The 23,769-nt window shown below is 35.1% G+C and overlaps 1 protein-coding gene across 6 annotated transcripts in view; it reads right to left on the reverse strand.

Moving 5' to 3' along the window:
- Positions 1-23,769, reverse strand: part of LOC126966718 (modifier of mdg4-like) — a 341,756-nt gene that overhangs the window by 70,423 nt on the left and 247,564 nt on the right. The window contains exon 5 of one of the 6 annotated variants that reach the window (XM_050810943.1): positions 4,457-4,846. The exons of 4 other annotated variants lie outside the window; for them this stretch is intronic. In XM_050810943.1, coding sequence (XP_050666900.1) covers positions 4,614-4,846 — 233 coding nt within the window. In that variant the 3' untranslated portion in view covers positions 4,457-4,613. Of the gene's footprint in view, positions 1-4,456; positions 4,847-22,067; positions 22,319-23,769 lie in introns of those variants that run through there. One more of the 6 variants, XM_050810942.1, reaches the window with a different exon arrangement.

Genomic DNA, 23,769 nt, shown 5'->3' on the forward strand with positions numbered 1-23,769 from the left:
CTGCGGTTGAGAGACGCTGAGCAAGTGGATATAATAATGAATTTGATAAAACAACATTTTGCTTGTTTGTCGCCCCCCACCCGCAACCCGCACCCTTCACAGGTAGCATGAATGAAATGGGTGTGTGGGCAGGGAAAAATGAAAAAGGCCAAAAAATTGTTGAGTAACCTGTGATTCTTTTTGTCTTGTAAACCGAGGCAACGCACTTATTAAACCTTCAAAAACACGCCCTTCCGTATAATATATGTAGACTTAGGGTGACAATGAATAAAATTACATCGGATAATATGTAACTTTTTTGTTGTCAACATTCTTGCTTTGCATGATTTCCCCTTGGTGCATCGCCACGAAACTGTTGCGTTACTCTGAGAAGCTAAATAATAAGTGTGTCCATCACACAAAGCCAGTTGTTTTCCGGACGGATTCGTCACTATCTGAACTGAAATACCGAACAATATAATTAAATGTCACAAAAAGTCAAAAATAATAACAAAAAAAAAATAAAAATAACACTGACGGAATCATCAAAATCCACTCGTTTATTACTAAGGCAAACAAATCAAAGCAACAAACATAAGTTTAAGACTATTATTTCTCGTTTGCGCCTCGCAGTACTGTAAAAACCATATGTAATACGCGTTTATAGTAAATGGTTTAGTCCATTTCAGTACAAGTCTATGCACCCTTTGCTACTAATATCACTTAAAAATCAGAGGATAAATCAAACTAAATAAGTTGTAAAAATAAAAATATAATACCATGTCTTTGACACAGTAGACATATTACAAGATGGCGACATGAACCAAAGTACATGTAAACTACGTTGCCCTATGAAACATTAAGTAGTCTAAAGAAGCTACGTCAATAACTTGAAACTAAATACTAGCCATAAGTCAACATAATATTATGTTATCTGCCATCAACTGTGAACGCAAAAATGTTTGAATAGCATAAATCGTAGATACAAGAATCTACGGTTGTGAGAGAGACCTACTCACAATTAGAAATTTTTAATTGACCCTTAAAAGATAAAGCTTTGGAAATATTTTTTTTAATTTATTTAGTGGCATGGGTAAATAATTAAAATCGGTTACTATAGTAACAATATATTGCTAGCATTTACCACAGAGTACATTTAGTTATACAAATGCAATACTTAAAAAACGGATATTTATTTATTTTAAAATGAAAAAAAAATCATTATTATAAATGATAGGGGTTAAAGTATGAAATTGACGTTTTATTGTAATAGGTACTTTGAATTCACATAGAACCTTCCTGGTTTGAGTTTTTTCATCACGGTACCTTTGTAGTAGTAGTAAACATTCGATTATCGCCTTTCAGTTGTTTTTTTATTCAGCTTAGACAATAATAATACAATAAAGATGGAAAGGTACTTTGAAAATTCGAGTGATTTTTTAATACGAGTTCCGACGCGAAATTAACGCGGCAAAAACAGCTCGCAATATGCATGTTGCGTTTGGAGAGAGGACTGCTAATGAACGCACCGTGTGATTTTGGCATAAACGCTTTCGTGATGGAAACTTTAATTTTAGGACCGAACCACGTGGAAGACACAACAATGAATTGAAAGAGAAGGTGGAAGGATGCGAGCCAAACTACCAAGGAATTAGCGGCATGGTTTAACGTTACTATACCAACAATATTGACTCATTTGCGTCAAATCAAAAAAAAATGTGTGCCTTATGATTTGACTGATCTGCAGAAAGAAACGCGTGTTGAAACTTGTGTTGCCTTGATGAATAGATACGGAAATGAAGGATTGGATCAAATTGTGACATGCGATGAAAAGTGGATTCCTTAAGATTTACCGTAAGCGAAAAATGCAAAGCTTACCAATAAAAAGGTAATAGTAACTGTATGGTGGTCTTAGCATAGTGCTATTTACTATAGCTTTCTCCGATCTATTCAAACAATAACGGCAGTACCGAACTCCGAACAATGATAGCAAAACTAGCAGTGAAACAGCCCCGACTCATGAATCGATCTTCGCTATTATTGCGCGCGAGACCTCATACAGCACTAGAAACCGTTTCAACTCTACAGGAGTTAGAAACCATTCGTCACCCTCCGTCAGACCTTCTTCCAACGGACTACCATGTTTTTCATGATTTGGACAATATTCTCGAAATCTCGAGCAATTGCCAATTCCGTGGCCATCTGGAGGGCAAAGCCAAACTGGCTTCAAAGAAACTGGGCGTCATAAATAGAGCACGGCAATACTTCAAGCCGGCCCACATTCTAGCGCTCTACAAAGCGCAGGTCCGGCCTCACATGGAGTATTGCTGTCATCTCTGGTCTGGCGCACCCCAGTATCAGCTCGATCCATTTGACCGCGTGCAACGCAGAGCAGCTCGAATTGTCGGGGACCCAGTACTCTGTGAACGGCTGGATCACTTGGCGTTGCGTAGAGACGTCGCTTCATTGTGTGTCTTCTACCGCATTTATCACGGGGAGTGTTCCGAAGAGCTGTTCAACCTGATTCCTGCCGCCGAATTTCACCTTCGCACGACACGCCACAAGTTACGATATCATCCCCACCATCTGGATGTGTGGCAGTCCTCCACAGTGCGGTTTTCAAGGAGCTTTCTTCCTCGTACCACGAAGCTGTGGAATGAGCTTCCTTGTGCGGTGTTTCCGGGACGATACGACATGGGTACCTTCAAGAAAAGCGCGTACACCTTCCTTAAAGGCCGGCAACGCTCTTGTGATTCCTCTGGTGTTGCAGGAGAGTGTGGGCGGCGGTGATCACTTAACACCAGGTGACCCGTACGCTCGTTTGTCCTCCTATTCCATAAAAAAAAAAAAAAAAAATATTCTACGTGATATAAAGTTTTCTTCTCAGGAGGCAGTACAAAAGCTTTCACACTGCTTTTTGTTGAATCTAGATTACCACAGTTCAAGCGCAAAGGCATAAATGACCTTCCTATTAGATGACAACAATGTATAGTTAATAAAGGTTATTATTTTGATTAAATAAATATGTTAAATAAAAAAAAAAAGTTTTAAATATTTTAATACAAATCAGCAATATCATATTTTAACCCGTATGTAACTAATGAATGTTATTTTTACAATAAAACAATAAATTCATCGTATCGATACAAAAATAATCATAAAAAATTAGAGTTTTAGATGTAAGTGATTGATTTTCAAATTTTTTTTTGTGAGACTGCAGGTGTAAATTATTTTTATTTTCAAATAAAGCTAGATCTAGGAATACCTAAATATAAAAAAAAATCAATTGTGAAGTTTAAAAAATAAAAATTTAAGAGACCACTTACTGACAAGTCCTTTACATAACAAATATAAAGTCTTAAGTAATTATTTCCTTAACAACATAGTTAAATTAGCTACATGATGTTATGGTTGGGTATAGGTTTGCATCATACACTTATTATAAACTAGCGTAACACTTACCTAAATACCGGCCGACCAAGTCAACAAAGGTCTTAGCTATATATTTGGAAACAATAATCCCAAATTCTCCCAAACAAGCGGATTGTTAAAGCTAGATTTTAAAAAACACACCGTTTTCAATATAATATCTTAAATTGGAATGTTTATGACGAAGTAATGAAGATGTGATCTTGTGTGCCGGATTGATTCTAAAGAAGGCGTTGCAGTGCCCTCCACCTCTCGTACACCGCCAAGTGGAAGTAGTTTTACCGACATAGTAGTTGTAGTATGTATATCCATTTATCAACGCTATTTCTTTACCAGCCTGGTTCTTAACAAACATAACTAGAATGTAAAAGTAGGTATTAATATTTCAAGAAAAATACATACTATTCTAAATACACCAAAATCAAACCAGCAAATGAATGGAGTGATTATCATTTGGATTCCGGAAGGAAATCATTCTACAGTTTTGCTTAATGAAGCAGTAGAATATTAAGCTGCATAACAGAGAGTTCTACAAAAGGGGCGTTTCTGATGTCAAAGTTAATCATACAGTTAACTGTGATATTTATTTCTATTTACGACTCGATAATTACTAACGATATTAAATCAATGTAAGTACTACAAGTACTAAGTACGAATTTATCAATTATTAGTTCTCTTATCAAATTAACATGGATATTGTAGACCACACAAGCAGACAAGTTGAGTTTTATCAATCATTTTGATCAAGATCACAGATTTAATCATATAAAAAAAAAACTAAGAAGAATGACTAAAGATCGATGGAATTTTGTGGCCAGTTTAAAATTCCACCCGATAACTCAAGTCCCGATTTAATAGTCAACTCAAAATTTTCTATTCCAAGATGTTAACTAAAACAACTTGTTGACAAAATATAATCAAACCAAAGCAGTCCGGATCTAGTATCTACTAGTATTTAAGGATATCAATGAATAAGGTTTACATTGACAGTTTTCATGATCTTTTATACTTCAGAAATTACAGGAAAAAAGCAATAAACAACAATTGATTGATTTCGAAATTCTTTATTAATCTTAATTTTAAACAATTCTGTTTAAAATTCTGTTTCAATTATGTCTCATTGAAAATAACATTATTATACTTAATATAAATGTTAAGTTTGAAAGAAGAATAATACTATCTAGTTCCAAAAACCACCACTTCGGTTATCCTAATTTATGACAGATACCATCTTGAATGAAAAACTTAGGTGGACGATGGTTGTGCTCGTAAAACCCGTATCTCAATCCCATAGTAAAGTCTGTAGTAAATCGTGCCTTACACGGGAATCCTCTCGTACACCGCCAGCTAATCAATGTCGTTTTTTCTGTAGGATAGTACGTGTACCCATCGATTATTGCCAACTTTTTACCAAGTTTATTCATCACCATGGTTACCACTGAAATGAAAATATTCAAGTTAGTAACTGTAAAAGAGCTTGAGACATGACTATGTAGGGCAGGCTGTAAACTATAATTTTGCGAAAAATACAAGAAATAACTAATAATTAATAATATAAATTATTGAGGGTGTTTACGTAAACGAATAGTTAAAAGAAATCAATAAAGGGAAGTACTTACAGACAATGTAACAAAAAACAAAGTTAGGAACTTAGTATAGTTTATTAGTGTGGACGATAAGTGATAATATAACTAGTTATTGCAGTTTCTATGAGTTATTTTATACATCGTTATTAAGTAAACAAAATAACTGATTGATCAGTTACAAGTTAACAATGTCAAATTTTACATTTATTGATAAATTTAAATATTTTTAATTATGTATAAATCGATGTACAACATACATACACATAAGAATAAAGCATTCATAATTCACAATGTTACTCATAAATCGCTACTCACAAATATGTGTGAGTTTTCAGCCCCCTTCTCTAGACATTAGCGACTGATAACCGATATGTAGTATTTTCATATTATTAGTGAGTGTAGATTATATGTTTATAATTTCAGGCGGGATGTGTAAAGGTTTATGTGTAACTCATAACTTGCACTTTACACCCATATCTACTTAAATAGCAGCCTAAAATATGTTTATAGCACTATCACGATCCGGTGGATATAATAACTTCTCCGCTCTTGTACACACACCAAGGTTTCTTTTTCTTAAAATATATTGTAATGAGATAGTACAACCCGTTATTGCGCTAAAAACTAGTTCATTCAAGCGATATCTCACCATTGACGCGATGTATGGAAGATTTACGTGCGTGATTTTATATGGAATATTATATAGGGGACTCCTTACGGTATATCGCCGTCTATACTTCTCTGTAACAGCAGAGACATCACAGGAATCCTCGAAACATCGAGCAGAGATTGTAAAATAATAATAATTTAAGACGCTTATCGCATTTAATACTTACAACTAATTTTATGTCTTACAACTCTTTTTAGAACACTTAGAAGGCTACTTTTAAATACACGATTATTAAATAATGGAAAATAAATAACGATAAAAACAACTAGGTATATTTAAATAGAAATATTATTTGACAATAGTTGTAAATAAAATCTCACAGCTAGGCGTACTAGTTCTTAAGAGAATACCAGTGGGAGGCTCCTTTGCACGGGATGCCGGCTAGATTATGGGTACCACAACGGCGCCTATTTCTACCGTGAAGCAGTAATGTGTAAGCATTACTGTGTTTCGGTCTGAAGGGCGCCGTAGCTAGTGTAATTACTGGGCAAATGAGACTTAACATCTTATGTCTCAAGGTGACGAGCGCAATTGTAATGCCGCTCAGTTTTTGGGTTTTTCAAGAATCCTGAAAGGCACTGCATTGTAATGGGCAGGGCGTATCAATTACCATCAGTTTAGCGTCCTGCTCGTCTCGTTCCGTATCGGCATAAAAAAAAAAGAATGATACATTTTTTTTTGTACAGTTCGTAACATGATTACATATTAATAATAAGTACATAATTTTCACCCTTAAAATTTATAAAAACTACATTAATTTACATTTAAAAAATTCCAATTAATTTATAAGTATTCGCGAATTCTTTTTGATAATCCAACAAAGATCCTAGAGATACTGCTAATGTATTCGTTCATACAACGCAGGAATGGGTTTCGCGGGCCGCGCCATCATGAAAATATTTGCCAAGCTATACACGTGCCCAAGAACGATGTCAAGAATTCCCGACGGACAATCAATCACCACAAAAGGCTGATGTAATTAAAATGAAACATGTACGAGAGTCATAAATGCTATTGCAAAAATGCTTCGTGAAACACCAAAGTGAGAAGGTGTTAAAATATGTGTGAAGAAGGAAGAGTCCGCCAAAATACGTAATATATTTTTTTTTATTAAACTGTTTTATCTACTAAGTTTTTTTTTTGCTATTAGAATACGTACCCATTGAAGGCCAAACAGGTACCTTTGTTTCAAGTGTAATCCACTCCTTACACACATTATGTGTTAGGTGATGGCAATATGCTACCAAAGTATTGGCACAATATTATTAGTAATTTGATTTGTCAATGTGTACGTTAGTTAGTTTTATTTTCCAAATCCTATTTATAAAAAAATGTCAATCAAAACCGGTTACAGTAACAATAGATAAAACACTTTTTTAAGGATTAAAACGCGTGTAATTGTAACATTAGATTTTGCGTTAAAGTTACATTTTGAAAGTGGAACTTCTTTAGCGGCGGTGAGCACTTTAAAAGTGTTTTATTTAAATCTGTAACACTCGCGTTTATCAAACAAAATACTAATTAACCATAGATTGGTTTTCCTTTTCTATCTTACTATATTATCTCCGTTACAAATGTTCTCTATTATTGCACACTTTGTTTCTATCCTCATAAAATACAATATATTATGCTACTTAAAATTTTATCATCAATAAATACCTAGACTCCCAATCGCCTATTATCGCCAAGTCGTCAAAAAAAATCCGACTAGCGTTGTATATTTACGAATACAATAACTTATGCAGAAAACATTCATTCTAATTAACACCTTTTTTCGTGGCAGTAATGTTCAAAATCTAATGTAATGCTCATTAGAATTAATTAATTAAAATTTAGAACATTATTTTTTAGCAATTTCAATGCATTTTTTTAGAAATATGATTAGAAACGTCAGGTTGGTCACAAAATATTGTTTATTTTTGTTTTATTTGTCAATTTTTGAGCGCGATTGTGAGCCCAGATGTTTATTGTTTGTCAATGATGATTTTTAGTGTTAATTCCGCTAAGTTTCACAAAATCACTTCGACACATGCTTCGTCTCTACACGAGGCATCTTCAGCAGCTGAAACTAGAGCTTCGTCTAGTCGATAAAACTGGACTAAGCAATCCTAATCATGTTGAGTTTCATGATCATGCTGTCATTATTTAGAGCTTAAAATAAATACCATTTCGTATGACGTGTTTAGAGGGGGGGTGTCTATGTTCATTAGAAGCCCTGATTAACTTCATATTTTCATCCGTTTTGATGGTGGCTTTACAGTACGAGGTTCCTCTGCTGCATCGCCAAAATCTGCCGCTCTTACATTTGTATATCGAATAAAAGCTGTATCCGTTGACGAGGGCAATAATGTTCCCGTTACTGTTCTCAGCGTATATGACTGCAAAAATAAACATTATATTAGATTCGATTGTTAGTTACACACTTCGTACTCTCTTACCGGTGTCGACTTTAGTATACACGAATTAAAATTAAAGAAGGTTGATTTTCTATAGAGAATACTTGGTACAAAAAAGTTTTAAAAGCAGTTAGGAAAATAAAATATGTCTTAGAATTTAGACGGTAAGCCAACCCAGAATATATTTCCTAAATGTTGTATCAGGGGCAACAGGTTCTATAGAATTAGCGACATAGAAATACACAAAAGTAAAAATTATATATACCTAGTTTTGCCATAAATACTGAAACAAAGAAAAAAAAGTGCTGTTGCAAGTAACATATATTATTTAAAATTTACCCGTAAACAAAATTTTTCTGTGACCTCCCTTCAGTAGGCTGCAAGTGGTAAGGAATCTTTTAAAATACGCGACATGGTTCTAGGTGCTTTCTTCATCTCCCGAGATAAAATCTTTTGCTTTCGGACAGTATTACTTACTGCTTTGACAACCTTTTTCGTACGAACACTACGAGGACGGCCAGATCTTTTTCTGTCACAAACAGAAGAGATTTCATTGTATCTATTAATAGCCCGGTACACAAACATATATATACCAAGCGTATGGAGTGTTTAAAAATTGCATTTGGCTCCATAACTAATTTGTGTAATGCAATCACAGCGATTCGGTTCTCTTTATCACCCAACTCCATTTTAATATCGAAAAAAATTTTGTACAATGTATTGGCACCAAAATGTAATACTTTGTTTATTTTTAATTGCAACAGCATTTATGGCCAGACTAATATTTATGTGTGTGTGTGTATATATATGAGAACATGAAATAGTATGAGACTGACTGAGTATTTCAACTCAATTTTTATGCGAAATATCATCCGCATCACGGGTTCTACTCCCTTTCTCCGAAACGAAACTTCTTAAACGAACGAAATTTAAACGAAGTTTCGGAAGTGTAGGGTCACTCTAATTTGTTTTCGGACATATCGACGAAATTCGGAAACATATACAATATTCGTGAACGATTGAAATAAATATAATTTTTATCCGACTAATTTGAAGAGTATCGTATAAGTAATTTTATGCTAACTATGGGTAATAACAAATGATAACCAAAAATATATTTATTACAAACATAATGTAAACATTTTAACTTAGTACTTAAGATTTTTTGTTTGGATTCTTTAAAAAGTTATCCAAAAAGAGTTCTCAATTATGATAATATTAAACGATCTTTTAAAGTGCTTTTTAACATACCTCGCAATCACGATACCTCAAATATTTATCACAAAGTGTCAAATAAATATCAGTTATATACTTCTTTGTTTTTTTTTTTACTAAACATATTTCCTCTACATATTACCGTCCTTTTATAGACAGACCGTACATCTTTTCAAATAGCTGCACATACGATGATGAAGCTATACCTTTAAAGTTATACGGCTGAGTACTCTACAGCTAACAGCTGTAAGTAAGTAAATAAGTAGTAAGTTTTAATAAAACAAATATTTACTTAAATAATATTTCAATTTCAATTGAATCTCTTATGCTAGATTTGTTACAGTAAGCAATTAAATTATTAAGAAATTGATTGCGACTAGAAGTATTTACAACATTATCATCAGTTCAAAGTTATCAAAATACTATTTTCTACATGCAAATGCCTGATTCTTTGAAAAAAAAAATATCCAATGAAGACGAGATTTCCGACTTTCGTTCAGTCAGTAGAAAAGGAATATTTATCACAACTTTATACAAATAAATAAAATTACAGACAGTATTTCACTTTACCCATATTTGATATAAATATTTATTTCAGTTAAATAATACAATTCTCGTCTCCCTTATAATAAGCGTATTTTATAGTAAAACTTAACTTACGTTGACTATGTGAGTATAAACTAGCTATTGTTTAACAATAAATGCAAAAATATGAAATATAGATATCTTTTATTTAAGTATTTAATAAGTAAACAAGATAACGCCGGAACAATATTCATTACACGGTCGCCTTTTATATTTGATCAATCCTAAACCGGAAATCCCTGATAAAATATCAATCGGTAACCGACTTTAATCATTTTACTAACCGATCAGACTGGTGGTTCAATGGATTGATGAATTGATATAATAATGTAATCTGCATTTGCAATCCAGGAGTACAGACAAGCACTTTGAAACGTATTAGTTTCACAAATTATTAAATATACCATATTAACACGCAAATAAGGCGATTGATTGGATGATATACAAATACTGGATTCAAAATATTCTGAAATTAACGATCGAACGTCAAAAAATAATAATTTATAACAAGGAAAGACGGCGAAAACGTCAACCTCGAAAAAATTAACATTACACAGTTCCGGTCCCTACCCAATGTCAGTTAAAATTTAAAATAAGTTACCAGAACACATAAAAGCCAAAACCAATATGAAAAAATTCATAAGCTTTTTGAAAAAGTTACTTTCGGAAAAATGTTACTATTCTATTAATGAATACCTAGAGGAAAAATATATTTGAATGTCTGCCCCTCTTTCATTGCTATGCCTTATTACGTGATGCATGTGATAATTATTTAGTACTACAATTTTGTTTAGTAACTAAGTCGCATGTAACGCAATTATTTAATTAAATAAATAAATAAAGGTACAAACTGCAACTTAAAAACACAAAGGTTACATATTATATTTCATCAATAAATGTGTGATTTAAGCTGACTAAAATAAATATGCTATAAAATATAATAATAACCATGACGTTATTCACTTTAATTTATAATAGACGCCATTACTGATACAAAACTTGGGTGGCGCATGGACATGGTTATAATAGCCCTTCTTGAGTTCCAGATTAGTTCGAGTATTGAAACGAGCCTTACAAGGGAAGCCTCTAGTACAACGCCAACTAATGCTGTTCTCCTTAGCGGTAGGATAAAAAGTATATCCTTCTATGATAGCTAGTTTCTTACCAGCCGTATTCGTAACCACATATATACCTGAAATGGAAATATATAATTAATTAACACAAGATCTTCGAATTTGTTGTTCTATTGCAACGTCTGCTAAGGAAATAGATGTAAAGAACGAAGAATTTTTCGACATATTTAATATTACTATAAAAACTAACCAAACCTTATGTTTTCATAATAAATGGTTAATAAAAGTGATATTCAATCGGTAAAAAATCTGAATTGAATCTATATGAATTGTCGCCGGATTGTCGCTATGTGAAATATACAGAATTTCTTTAAATGTGGAAGTAGCTAATTGAAAAGATTAATTATATATCACGAAGGAATACGGAAACGTTAACACAACATTAACATTAATATAGAGATATACTTGTTCCTATGGTTGTAATTATAATAACTAGTGGGGTCAAAATCAGGTCAAGCAGTAGTGTGTGTAATTTTTATTTTAATTAATTTAATGTATTTATAAAGCTTAGCTTCATACACTTCTTCTCCATATAAACTTTAACTGTGTTCAATTTCACGTTCATCATCATCTAAATTCGTAGAATTTTTCCCATCACCATTATAAAGTTGGGCGGTGGATGTGTATGGTGGCTGTTGAACGAAGTAACCTCCCCGGTATCTTCTCTCCTTCCCACAAGGACACAGCCGGTCTGAGGTTCGAGTCTCCTTAGGAGACGCCCCGCGACTGTTGTTGCGTAGTCTTTGCGGCCTCCACGGCCCACGTCCTATTTCGCTGTGAAAGCCAGGGCTGCTAACAGCACAGAGGAGGTTTTAGTCGGTATGGGGCGTCCTATTACGCGGACACTCGAGTCCGACATATTACGCCCCGTTCCGGAGCGTAAATACGTAACAGTATTTCCTCCTCTCAAAAAAAAAAAAATAACTCCCCGGTATCCATGTTGCTTGAGAATCTCGCTTTACAGATGTTGTGTTTAGAACATTTCCAAAATATTTTTGTTTTACTTTTGGTTGACCTGCGACAGAAGCTGTACCCGCCCAATAAAGCGATCCTTCTTCCTAGAGAATCATCCACGTAGCTCACTAAAATTAAGCCAAGTACATTTATAAATAGTTAAGTGAAAAATATGAATACCTAACTTGAAAGATGACGTTAACAAATATAACATAAATCGGCAAGTACAAATGAACAATATTTATTTTGAGTGATATCTATCTACGGAATTAACGGAAAGAGGGAATTTTTGGGTTTGTTTCGTTTGGTCATTCTCTCGACGTTCGATCGAGGAAGGCGATGGCTGGTCCAAACGTTATGCTCGTGAACGGGTGCTACTTGTAGTGGCTGGATGATCCTGATATCGGAAAAATCATCTTCATGTGTTTAACATGAAAATGTTTAATATATTTATAGTTATATAAGTGCATTTTTTTATAATCGTTAATAAAAAACTCACATATTACCTTTACTCAACAACTCTTGTGTTTTATCTAGCTCGTAATATATATTTATTTATTTTTGAATTACTCGTGTAAGGCATCGAGTATTTGACGTTAGGTTAATTTTGGTGTATCATACCACGGGTAGCGTCACGACCACTTTACACACTTTTCATGCGACACTTTCAACTAGTAACATATATAAGAACCTTAAGTAAATAAATAATAAATAAAATTAGATTCTTACATACGAAATTGAACTTTTGTATGGTCGAAACATAAAGACGATTTTTTTATATATAATATATTTAATTGATCAACGTATGTTGTGCCATTGCTATGCACTTTTGCTATTTTATATATAGTTCATTGACACCTTTACTAAAGAAACCATTCGGACGGGAATCAATAAAATGTTTGATGGCAGTTTGGAGTGCCCCATCGGAGTTGAATTTTTTCTCTTGCAAGAAGTTATCATGAAGAAGTTGAAATGGTAATCTGTTGGAACAAGTCCCGTGGAGTATGGTGGATGTCTTAGACATTCCAATCTTAGCTCCTCTAATATGGTAGCCTTCTGTTGTGCAGTGTGAACGCTAGACCACGTTGTCCTGAAGCAGCAGTGGCCTAGAGCGATTGACTAGCTTTTTCCATCGTGGTGCATGGTGGAGTTGTTGACAATAGACATCTGCCGTAGTCGTCTGGCCAGATTTAAGAAAGCTGTAGTGAACGATACTGGCACTAGTCCACCAAACGCTCACAAGTACCTTTTTTTGAGTCAATTTTCGCTTGAGGCAGAATTTGGCTGGCTCCCCAGGGTTCAGCCATTGCGAAGAGCGCTTTCGATTATCGTACATGATCCACTTTTCATCACATGAAATGTTCCTATTTAAAAATTCCTTATAATTGTGCCGGTTGAGTAATGTATCGCAGCAGTCTAAGCGCAATATATTTATTTAGATTGTATATAACAGTGACAATATAAATTGTTTTGTGCCACATACCAAAACGGAAAAATGCGTAGTTTAAGACGATTTGATACGAAGCCCAGCCACGCAGCACCAGCACTGCGCCTGAACAATTGTTCCTTAAGAATGAGAATAAAACTGCTTCAAATTAACTTTATTGAAATATTTTATTTTAAAGTTGGCAGAACTTTATTCATCAGGTTCAAAATGTTCAAATAAATTAATAACTAGCTCGGTTACTACAATTAGCTTCATAGATACAAGTCACGCTACGAATCTCTAAGAATATACTTTTCATAAGCTCACAATAAAATGTTTAAATTATATAAGAAGCGTAAAATTAATATTCATAGAATTTACATTCAATCAAGTAATTCATTAAAATATAAATGAATTAAAATTGCACAACGTTATACGCACGTATATTCCATACAGAATATTATTAAGTAGGTTTAATCTAATACATAAATCTCAATCCGTCACTTGGTACACGTTTAACGAAAAAACTAACACCTGAATCTAAAATTAGATATCTTGTTATTTTTAAAGCACAAACTATTTTGAAAACATTTAATAAAGCAACAATGATAATATATCGCTCTCCGTTAGTTATCCAATCGTATTTGGAGAGGTACTCAAATATTTAAATAAAACACTTTTAAAGTATTAAAACGCGTGTAATTGTAACGGTTTTACATTAGATGTTTGCGTAAAAAGTTACATTTTTATTTTAGGTAATCAAAGAAAATACTATACTCAAATATTCTTAATATTACTAACATTTGTCTAAATATTTGTAAGAATCACTCAAATATGAAAGTAGCTATAAGTAATGTAAGCACCGACCGAGCTGCCACTAACATCGAAGCTCGTTTGTCCTCTCTTCCATCCAAACAAATCAATGAAAAAAGATAAAGTATCTCCATGAACTTGCTTATATTGCTGTGGTATATTGAATATATACCAATAGGTACCAATTTTAAAGTTAATTTAATGAATATGTAATTTGTTATTTAGTTTATAATTTTATTGGTTCTTACTTTAAAAATGTAAACTTACAACAGAACCTTAGCAATGATATGGTTATCATATGATTCTCGTTGAGATCTTTAATAACAAAAAAAGACAATGGATATAGTAATTCAGTTTAAATCATATTTTCAGCATTTATAGGTTAATTCATTAGTTTCAGATATTAATGTGAGGAAAGTTGAATTGCAAAAGCTTAAAAATTTAATTAATTATCACATAATTACCTTGTAGCTTTCACTCTTTTAAACTCAGCAGAAATTAAATCTGGGTTTGAACACAAAAAACGTGTCATCAAATACATAGTATCATAAACGCGTCTAATTTTGGAAGATTATCTGATTGCCCTTTAACAAATCCACATTCAGTCATTGTACATAATGATTATACAGATCAATCAATACTAAAAAACGAACCTAAAATGTAATATATCGCTAACCACCGAAAATAATATCTAGGAACCATACCAGTGATTATGTTTATCTAGACTTTGACGTCACACTCCGCTTCAACCAATAGCATTGCGTTTCGCTGTTTTATATATCTCGCGTATTTATTGCTCTTACGTACGAGTATATCTAATATTTATTATTCAGCAAAAAATTAATAAAAAAAAACTATTTAAGATAAAATAAATAATAATAAAGATTAAAAACGAAAAATATTTGAACTGAATTAATGTTACATGCATATACCCTATAGTTCTGTTTATAACAATAAAAATATATTTGAATGTTTAAACTTTACGTTAACTAAAGTTATATTACTTCAACCCATAATACGGCACTTAAATACGTAACAGTTTCCCCGTGGCCATTATGAAGTTCGGCGGCGGGTGATTATGTTCGGTGTTCATCGATGTAATTTCACCAGTCTCGATGTTGGTCGAGAATCTCGCTTTACAGATCTTGTGCTTAGAACATTTCCAAAATATTTTTGTTTTACTTTTGGTGGACTGGCGACAGAAGCTGTACCCGCCCAACAAAGCGATACGTCTCCCCAGAGAGTCCTCCACGTAGCTCGCTAAAATTACAACAAATACTCACAATCGTTACAACATAATATAATTAATCATATTAAATACATGAGTACATACACAAGTTACACTTCGAACTATTCTATATTGTATAAACTTAGCATTTAGCGTTGTGACACCACTGTGCTTAGTAGCCAGTAGAGGCAGACTACTAAACTAAATTAACTAAACAGTAAAAAATAATCAACAGAAAATAGTGACAAATATTAAGTGTCAAGCTTTATTTTAAAGCCTTAGGTTCGATATAAATTGTAGAATTAATTTCAGTTTAATTTAGAGCTCAAACAAGACAAATGGTCTACTTAGAAGCTTGCTGCCAAGATCCACACTTCACACATACATATAATGTTAATAATACTCACGACGTTATTTCCAGCTTTTTAACTCACTTCAAAAAAGTAGGAGGTTCTCAGTTCGACGGTATTTTTTTTATGTTTGTTACCTCAAAACTTTCGACTGGTGCTTCCCGTGTGGTCCCATTGTAATTATGGATTTCCGCAAAGTAACGCCTACTTCAATAAATTTCAATTATTTTTTTTAAATATTATTCGCTGCTTTTAATAGATCATTTATTTCTTCGGTTCATATAGCAATGACAGAACCATATATTACTAAATAAAAAAATAGGCAAATAATTTGTAATTAAAAAAAGAACTTGATAAAATAGTATTTATTGCTTGTAATATTTTGTAATAATCTAACTTGATATCAGTAAATATTGGGAAAATGAGGCATTAACGCCAAATTTATTCTTTAATAATAACAAAATAATATAATATATTATTTTAAGTAAAACCTTTCATTTGATACTATCAACCACACCGAGTATAAAAATTGGCACATAATAACTTTAAACATGTTTGACCCACAAAATTAAAATACCTACAATACAAAACCTACCAACATAAATATAAATTGATGTAAATGTATACCAACTGGGAGTTTTAATCCCATTCAATGTGACCGTCTTAAAGTAAAAGTTATCTATTTTCAAATAGTCAAATATATTTACAGAGATTTATTTAAATTAAGATTTAAAAAATATTATTAACATATTTATATCAATGCAGCAATAGTAATTGCCATATCGTGATGATATATATATATATATATATATAAGAGATTTCGACGTATATTGTCACTCATCACGATATCTCTGGAACCGGCGGAAAAGGCGTAGAGACTTGAAATTTGGTAGGAATATTCCTTTCGTCGAGTAGAGGTCAGACAAGAATTTACGAAATCGGATTTTACGTAATTCCATCAGCGAGAGTTTTTTTTTTTAACAGAACAACTTCTGTCGGGTCCGCTAGTATATAATATGATATGGAATGCAATATATTGCACATTAAACAAAATATGCATAATTAATGTAAATAACGACAAAATGTAATTAATTTTTTGTACTTTTTGGCATTCCGAGCTTGTGTGTTATTATAATTGACAAATTAAGCGATTTTGTCGGGAAAGTATATCTATAAATATTATTTTACGTGTAGCAAAATAATGCTTATAGTTAGTATAATTTCAGTGAATGTATCTTTAAGCTATAAGACCATGCATAACTTATTCCTATTGTGTTTTATAATATTTTACACACACGAAACAAATTGAAAAACTGTTATATATTAGACAAGACAAAATAAGGCGAGAAATCGAATGAGGCCGTGTTGATTTCGTCGTTGTGCCATATGCAACCGTGGTGTCATGTTACGTCACCAATTCGAGATTGGTACATATGGATAACTGGCGTTGAAATTAAAAGGGCACAGAGGAGTGAAGTTCAATAGACTATACGGAAACGGCGTAATAACTAGATTCACCAATTAACATATAAAACATAATTGTATCATAAGATCTACCATCTTTCTTTTCATATTTATATGGATAGCACAGACTACATTCGACGAGAGGATTTGCTCCTTGTTTCAATAACAGATTGAAATAAAATATACATAATTAACTTGTTGACCCGACAGACGTTGTTCTGTAAATAAAAAATAAAATAATGTTTTTGTGAATTTGTCAATAATATATCATAACATCAAGAATTATTTCGTAAAATATGCTCCCTGTTGTTGTAATGAAATTGTTTTACAGCAGACTGTCAAACCGTGCGTCAATAAATTCTTTCATAGAAAATATGTCCATACAAAACACATATCGGACGACGCGACGGGGGACACATCAAAGGAAAAACAAAATCAGTCGTCGCTCGCGACACAATGCGCGTGCACATGTGTGGCTAACGGGTTATAATTGTTTCGCAGTGATTAAGTAATTATTGGTTATTACGTAACTCCGCGTGAATTATGACGGACCAAGTGGTTATTATTATTAACGAATTTTTGGCATTTTGTCAGAATAAAATAGACATTATGGACGAGCTGAGCATTGTACAAATATGCGCCTCTAATTTTACTGACGAAGAAGTAGAATCAGGTAAAAACAATCTTTTCAACGCTCTTGCTGGTGAGGGACTTAAACTCATCCAACGGAAGGGTGAAGACAAGCGGAAAAAAAACATCCGTGACGTCCTCAAGGTGTTTCACGAGATCAAGCCCGAGTTGCAGCCTACCTACGTCGCGAAAGACCTTAATCGACTCCCACCTGTGTCATTTGATCACGTGGATGTGACACGACTATTGAAGGATATTCTTATTCTAAAGACAGAACTACAACACCTACGTAATGATTCAATCTCTAAACTAGAGATGGATAATTTGAAGACGAGTATTGTTACAGAAGTATGTTCTCGCATCGGGCCGTCTTCCGACACGCGAAATGTACCTGTACGATCGCGCAATAAGGTCGAGAATGCCGGAACGAAGCTACTGAACACTGATAAGACCCGTGCAATACTTACCTCACCCCTGCCGAGGCGCAAGCGCTCGGACTCACTCGACACGGTTGTATCGCCACCGTCTTATCGCGATATTGCAAATCGAACATCGATACAACGTATAAATGTCGACCCTATGCGTACGGGCTGCAAAGCTGTGAATGAACATGATGACGACGGATTCACAGTTTTTGTGAATAACAGAAAAAAGCGGCAGCTACGTAACAACAACAGATGTGGCACTGCAACGGATCCTAGCAAATTAAAAGTAGCACAGTTACCCGAAGCTATCTATTTGTCGAGATTGGAGACTACGTGTACTGTTGAGGACGTCAAGGAGCACATAGAATCGAAGGGAGCACAAGCTATTGACGTTCTGATCTTACCACAGAGGAAAGAATTGGATTTTAGGTCCTTCAAGATTATTGTTGCGAAACAGAATCTGGACACATTTTTAAGCACGGAGTTCTGGCCTGCAGACTTGGTTTTTAGAAAGTTTAGGGAACGTTTTTCTAACGTAATTAAAACTAATTAATATGAATAATACACCCATCACGATAAAAATGATTACGTTTAATTGTAAGAATATCAAGACGTCGATGCAACACATACGGGATTTGTGTGGAGAAGCGGATCTAGTCGCCCTACAGGAGACCTGGCTCTTGCCACATGACCTTGGAATGTTGGATACCATTGATAAAGATTTTAGTTGCATGGCTAGGTCCTCGGTAGACCTCTCTGCGGGGGTCCTGAGGGGCCGGCCCTACGGCGGACTCGCGCTGCTCTGGAGAAAGTCCAAGTTTCCTAATGTTTCTATTGTGAACTGCTCTAGTGATAGGATGATAGCTATTCGAGTGGTCAATGGCGCACAGTCATTTATGGTATTTAGTGTGTACTTACCAACTGATAAGCAAGACAACGTTCCCGAATTTACAGATTGTTTGGCGCAGATGAGTGCCATCATTGAGGAAAACGACATTCCACTAGTTTATATTTTAGGTGATTATAATGCCCACCCTAGTGCCAAGTTTGGATATCAATTATTGACTTTTTGTGATGAGCAAGAACTTTTATGTGCGGACATTGACGTGTTAGGTTTATACTCAGACACACATACATTTGTCATTGACGCGCACGGTTCTCGTAGGTGGTTGGACCATTGCGTGACGACTCAGGCGGCGCGTGACACTATTGTGTCTGTCAGTGTTATGTACGGTGTGTACACATCAGACCACCTACCACTGTGCGTGGAGTGTAAGATTGATCCCTGTTTTAGTATAAAATCAGTCGAGAGCCGGGCACTGCCCGCTTATAATTATAAGATACGTTGGGGGAATAGAAATGTTAGTCAAATAGATAGTTATTACGAATATTGTAAGTGTGAACTTGAGAGGGTGAGTATGAATGAATGTGTAAATTGTATAAATGAGTGTAGTAGTTGTGTAAGTAGCGATAGCGACGACTGTTTTAAAAGTATTGACGAATATTACGATAGGATTATTAACGTTTTACAAGTAGGTGCCGTAAAATGTTCAGATGTGCGCCCTATAAATAAAAATCGGAAGCCTGTAACCGGATGGAACCTCCATGTCAAGGAAAGTCATCAAGCGGCTCGGCTTGCTTATGAATGCTGGTTAGTGACTGGCAGGCCGTCCACGGGCGACATATATGAAAGGATGGTAGATAGTAGAAAGGTATTTAAAAATAAAGTGAAATGGTGTGTTCGTAATGAGGAAATGATTAAGATGGACATTTTGGCTATGTATAGAAGAGAAAAAAAATTCCCAAATTTTTGGAATGCAACAAAAAAATTGCAACACAAACATAGTCTACCTGTATCTGTGGATGGCTTGCAGAAGCCCAGAGAAATAGCAGAACTATTCGCCTCGAAGTTCAAAATTCACTCGATGCCAGCACAAAGCCCGGAGATGGTAACTTTCCCTGTTGTTCCTGCGAAACCTGTAGTACAGTTCACAGTCGACGATGTAGCCAAGGCAATTCGAGGAATGAAGCGGGGCAAGTCTCCAGGCCATGACGATCTTAGTATAGAGCACATTCTATATGCGGGTGAGGTCCTGTGGTCTAAGCTATGTGTGCTTTACAATTTATGTGTGAAGCATGCATACCTACCTAATCCTCTCATGAAAACAGTTGTTGTGCCAATCGTCAAGTGCAAAACAGGAGACTTGGGCTCGTCTAACAACTATAGGCCTATTTCTCTGGGCACCGTAGTGGGCAAGTTGTTTGAGCGGCTGTTGCAGCCCGAACTACTGCAGAAAGTGTGTATAGATGAGGCACAGTTTGGATTCCGTCCCGGCGTCTCAACAGACTCAGCCATCGTCAGCCTCAAGTACACAGTTGACTATTATGTGAGCCGTAACACGTCTGTTTATGCTTGCTTTCTGGATCTGAGCCGCGCTTTTGATCTAGTGAATTATGAAATCCTCTGGAGCAAATTGCGCGCCTCAGGTGTTCCTGAATCAGTGGTAGAGGTGATGAGATACTGGTACGGGGGACAAACGAATCATGTGAGGTGGGGCGACACGACCTCTGATGCCTATAGGTCAGAATGCGGGGTTCGTCAGGGTGGACTAACCTCTCCGGACCTTTTTAACGTGTACGTTAACGACCTGATAGGCGGGCTGAGGAGCACTGGAGTCGGCTGCCATATCGATGGTGTTTGCTTTAACAACCTGAGCTATGCGGACGATATGGTGCTCCTTAGCCCGTCGATCAAAGGACTCAGAAAGTTATTGTCAGTCTGTGAGAGTTATGCCAACTCTCACGGACTGAAGTACAATGTCACGAAGACGAAAATGCTTGTTTTCAAAGCGGAAAAGGGTCCGGAGAGAGTTCCCGAAGTGTATTTGAATGGAACAGAGGTTCGGGTTGTTGAGCAGTTCAAATACCTTGGACACATTGTCACTGACGATCGCAAGGACGATCTCGACATGGAGCGGGAAAGGCGGTCATTGTCGGTTCGGTGCAACATGCTCGCGCGCAGATTTGCTAAATGCAGTGATGAAGTGAAGGGCACTCTCTTCAGGGCATACTGCCAGTGTTTCTATACCTGCCAGTTATGGTACCGATACAAGAGGGCGTCCTTCAGCACCATAAGGGTGCAATATAATGATGCATATCGCATTCTTATGAAGTTACCGCGGTACTGCAGCGCGTCGGGCATGTTTGCCGAGGCGGGAATGCCCGATTTCTTTGCTGTCATCAGAGCTCGTATATCTTCCTTCTGGGAAAGATTGCGTAGCTCGTGTAACAGCATCCTCCAGGTGGTGGGCCAGGACCTGCGTAGTCCAATGATAGCCCATTGGCTCTCGACACATCGGGAAGCAAATAGAAAATAGCTTTGGACACAAAGCTGTTTTCTTTTTGCTTTTATCTGACTGAGATAAATAATTAATGAAAATAAATTTGTAATTCTCTTGTATTGTATACTATTTTATTTTTACGTATACTATTTGTATTGAATTTGTATACTATTTTATTTGTACGACTCAATATTGTGTATGGGATTTTATGCCTGCAATAAAGAATTATTATTATTATTATTATTATTATAAAATTGTTGTTTTTATTTAATTCCGAACACTTTCATATTTATTCACCTTTTAAACCTTCCCTGGACTTCCACAAATAATTCAAGACCAATATTAGCCAAATCGGTCCAGCCGTTCTCGAGTTTTAGCGAGACTAACGAACAGCAATTCATTTTTTATATATATAGATAGATAATATAATACATAAAATACATTAAAAACAAATAAATCTACAAATGACGCCGAATTAGAACTCCATTACAAATTCGGAAGTTAGGAGGAAGATGATTGTGGTCCACGTTAAATCTGATTATTGTCCCGTCGTATTTAAACGTGGTGAATTTCGCCCTGCAGTTCCTCTTAGAGCACACCCAGACATCGTTTGATATTTGACGTTTATCACACCAAAAAGTGTACCCATTCAGAACTGCCACGGGATTACCAACTTTATTTCTTACGTAAATCACTGAAATAAGACAAAACAATTAAAACTTATTCGAAAAAGCAACTCTGTATAATTAAAGAGATAAGCATAATGTATATGCAAATTATTTATTTTATAATACAATTTGATTGCTTTTTAAAGGAAGGGTAAATTAGCTTGCTGATAATAGTTTGAATAATTGTTATATTACTAAAGTATATGTTTGTGGAGAGACATCATCACATCCGAGAGTGGACTGGCATTGCGAGTGCGGCAGAACTATTTCGCCTCGCGAAGGACAAACAATTAAAACTACAAAGCTGACCGCCAACCTTCGCTAGTCGGAGAGCCACGCGAAGAAGAAGATATGTTTGTAAGAAGCTATTATTAGTAACGAAGCCATTTAAAGCAATGCCATTCTCTGTTTTGTTATGTTGCAACTGGAGTCCGCAGCAGCGCTAAAACGTCTTATACGTCCGTCATTTTCGCGACCAATCTTTAAATAATTTAAATTTCTATGAAGGTTTTACGATTTTTACCTTATTATTATTATTATTATTACCATTTTATTCACATGAATAACTAAAAATTTCCTTATTTGACTATTAAAATGTTATTTATGTCCTAGGTTTACATATTCATTCGAATTCTCGTAAAATTAGAGCCTTTCCATGTGCGACCACACAGCGTGAATGTCGTCTTCTGCATATCAATGATATGCTGCAATTCAGCAGTATTCATTGGTATGCAGACGACAGCACAGGGTATACACCAGCTCTGCCAACATGTCCCGGGAAAGCGTCGACGAGAACCGGAACAAACTTGTGTCTGAAGACTATGCTTTGCAGCGTCTCGGAATGGGGCTGACAAAATTTAGTCCAATGCAACCCTAAGAAGACACATGTTTATGCTTTCACTGCTAAACCACCGCCTGCAACTATAAAAGGCGCAAATTCGGCCTCACATGGAGTACTGTTCTCGCCTCTGGGCGGGTGCTCGTCAGGACCAGCTTCTTCTATTTGACCGCATGCAACGAAGAGCGGCTTGAATCATCGACGATCAAGTCATCACAATTTGTTTACAAACAGTTTGATATTCTGCCACAGATCGGTGTCCTCCCGCCGCGGCTCGCCTCTCGCCTCTCGAGTCTGAGTTATTATTATACTTTTTAGTGCACATTGTACATAATATTTTTGGAATAGTAGGTATTTTTGAAGTCGTTTTTGTGAATTGAAGTATACTAACTAATAATTTGTCTAAATATGTGTAGATATACTTAATTTTGCAATGCAGCAATGAACGTAAGCGCATTGCAATTTGATTACAGACAGAAATTTTGCTTAGATCGCACCTTCGTTAGTTTATTCGACTACCACAATGACTTGACCATAACGACGTTACGGTAGGTGACTCAAATATCCGGATATCATATAAAAAATTCGGCCGAGTATCGTTAATTTGCTCCTATGAATTGAAGGTTTTAGTTACTTTGT

Source organism: Leptidea sinapis, chromosome 11, assembly GCF_905404315.1.
Source record: "Leptidea sinapis chromosome 11, ilLepSina1.1, whole genome shotgun sequence".
NCBI classification, from domain to species: Eukaryota; Metazoa; Arthropoda; class Insecta; order Lepidoptera; family Pieridae; genus Leptidea; species Leptidea sinapis.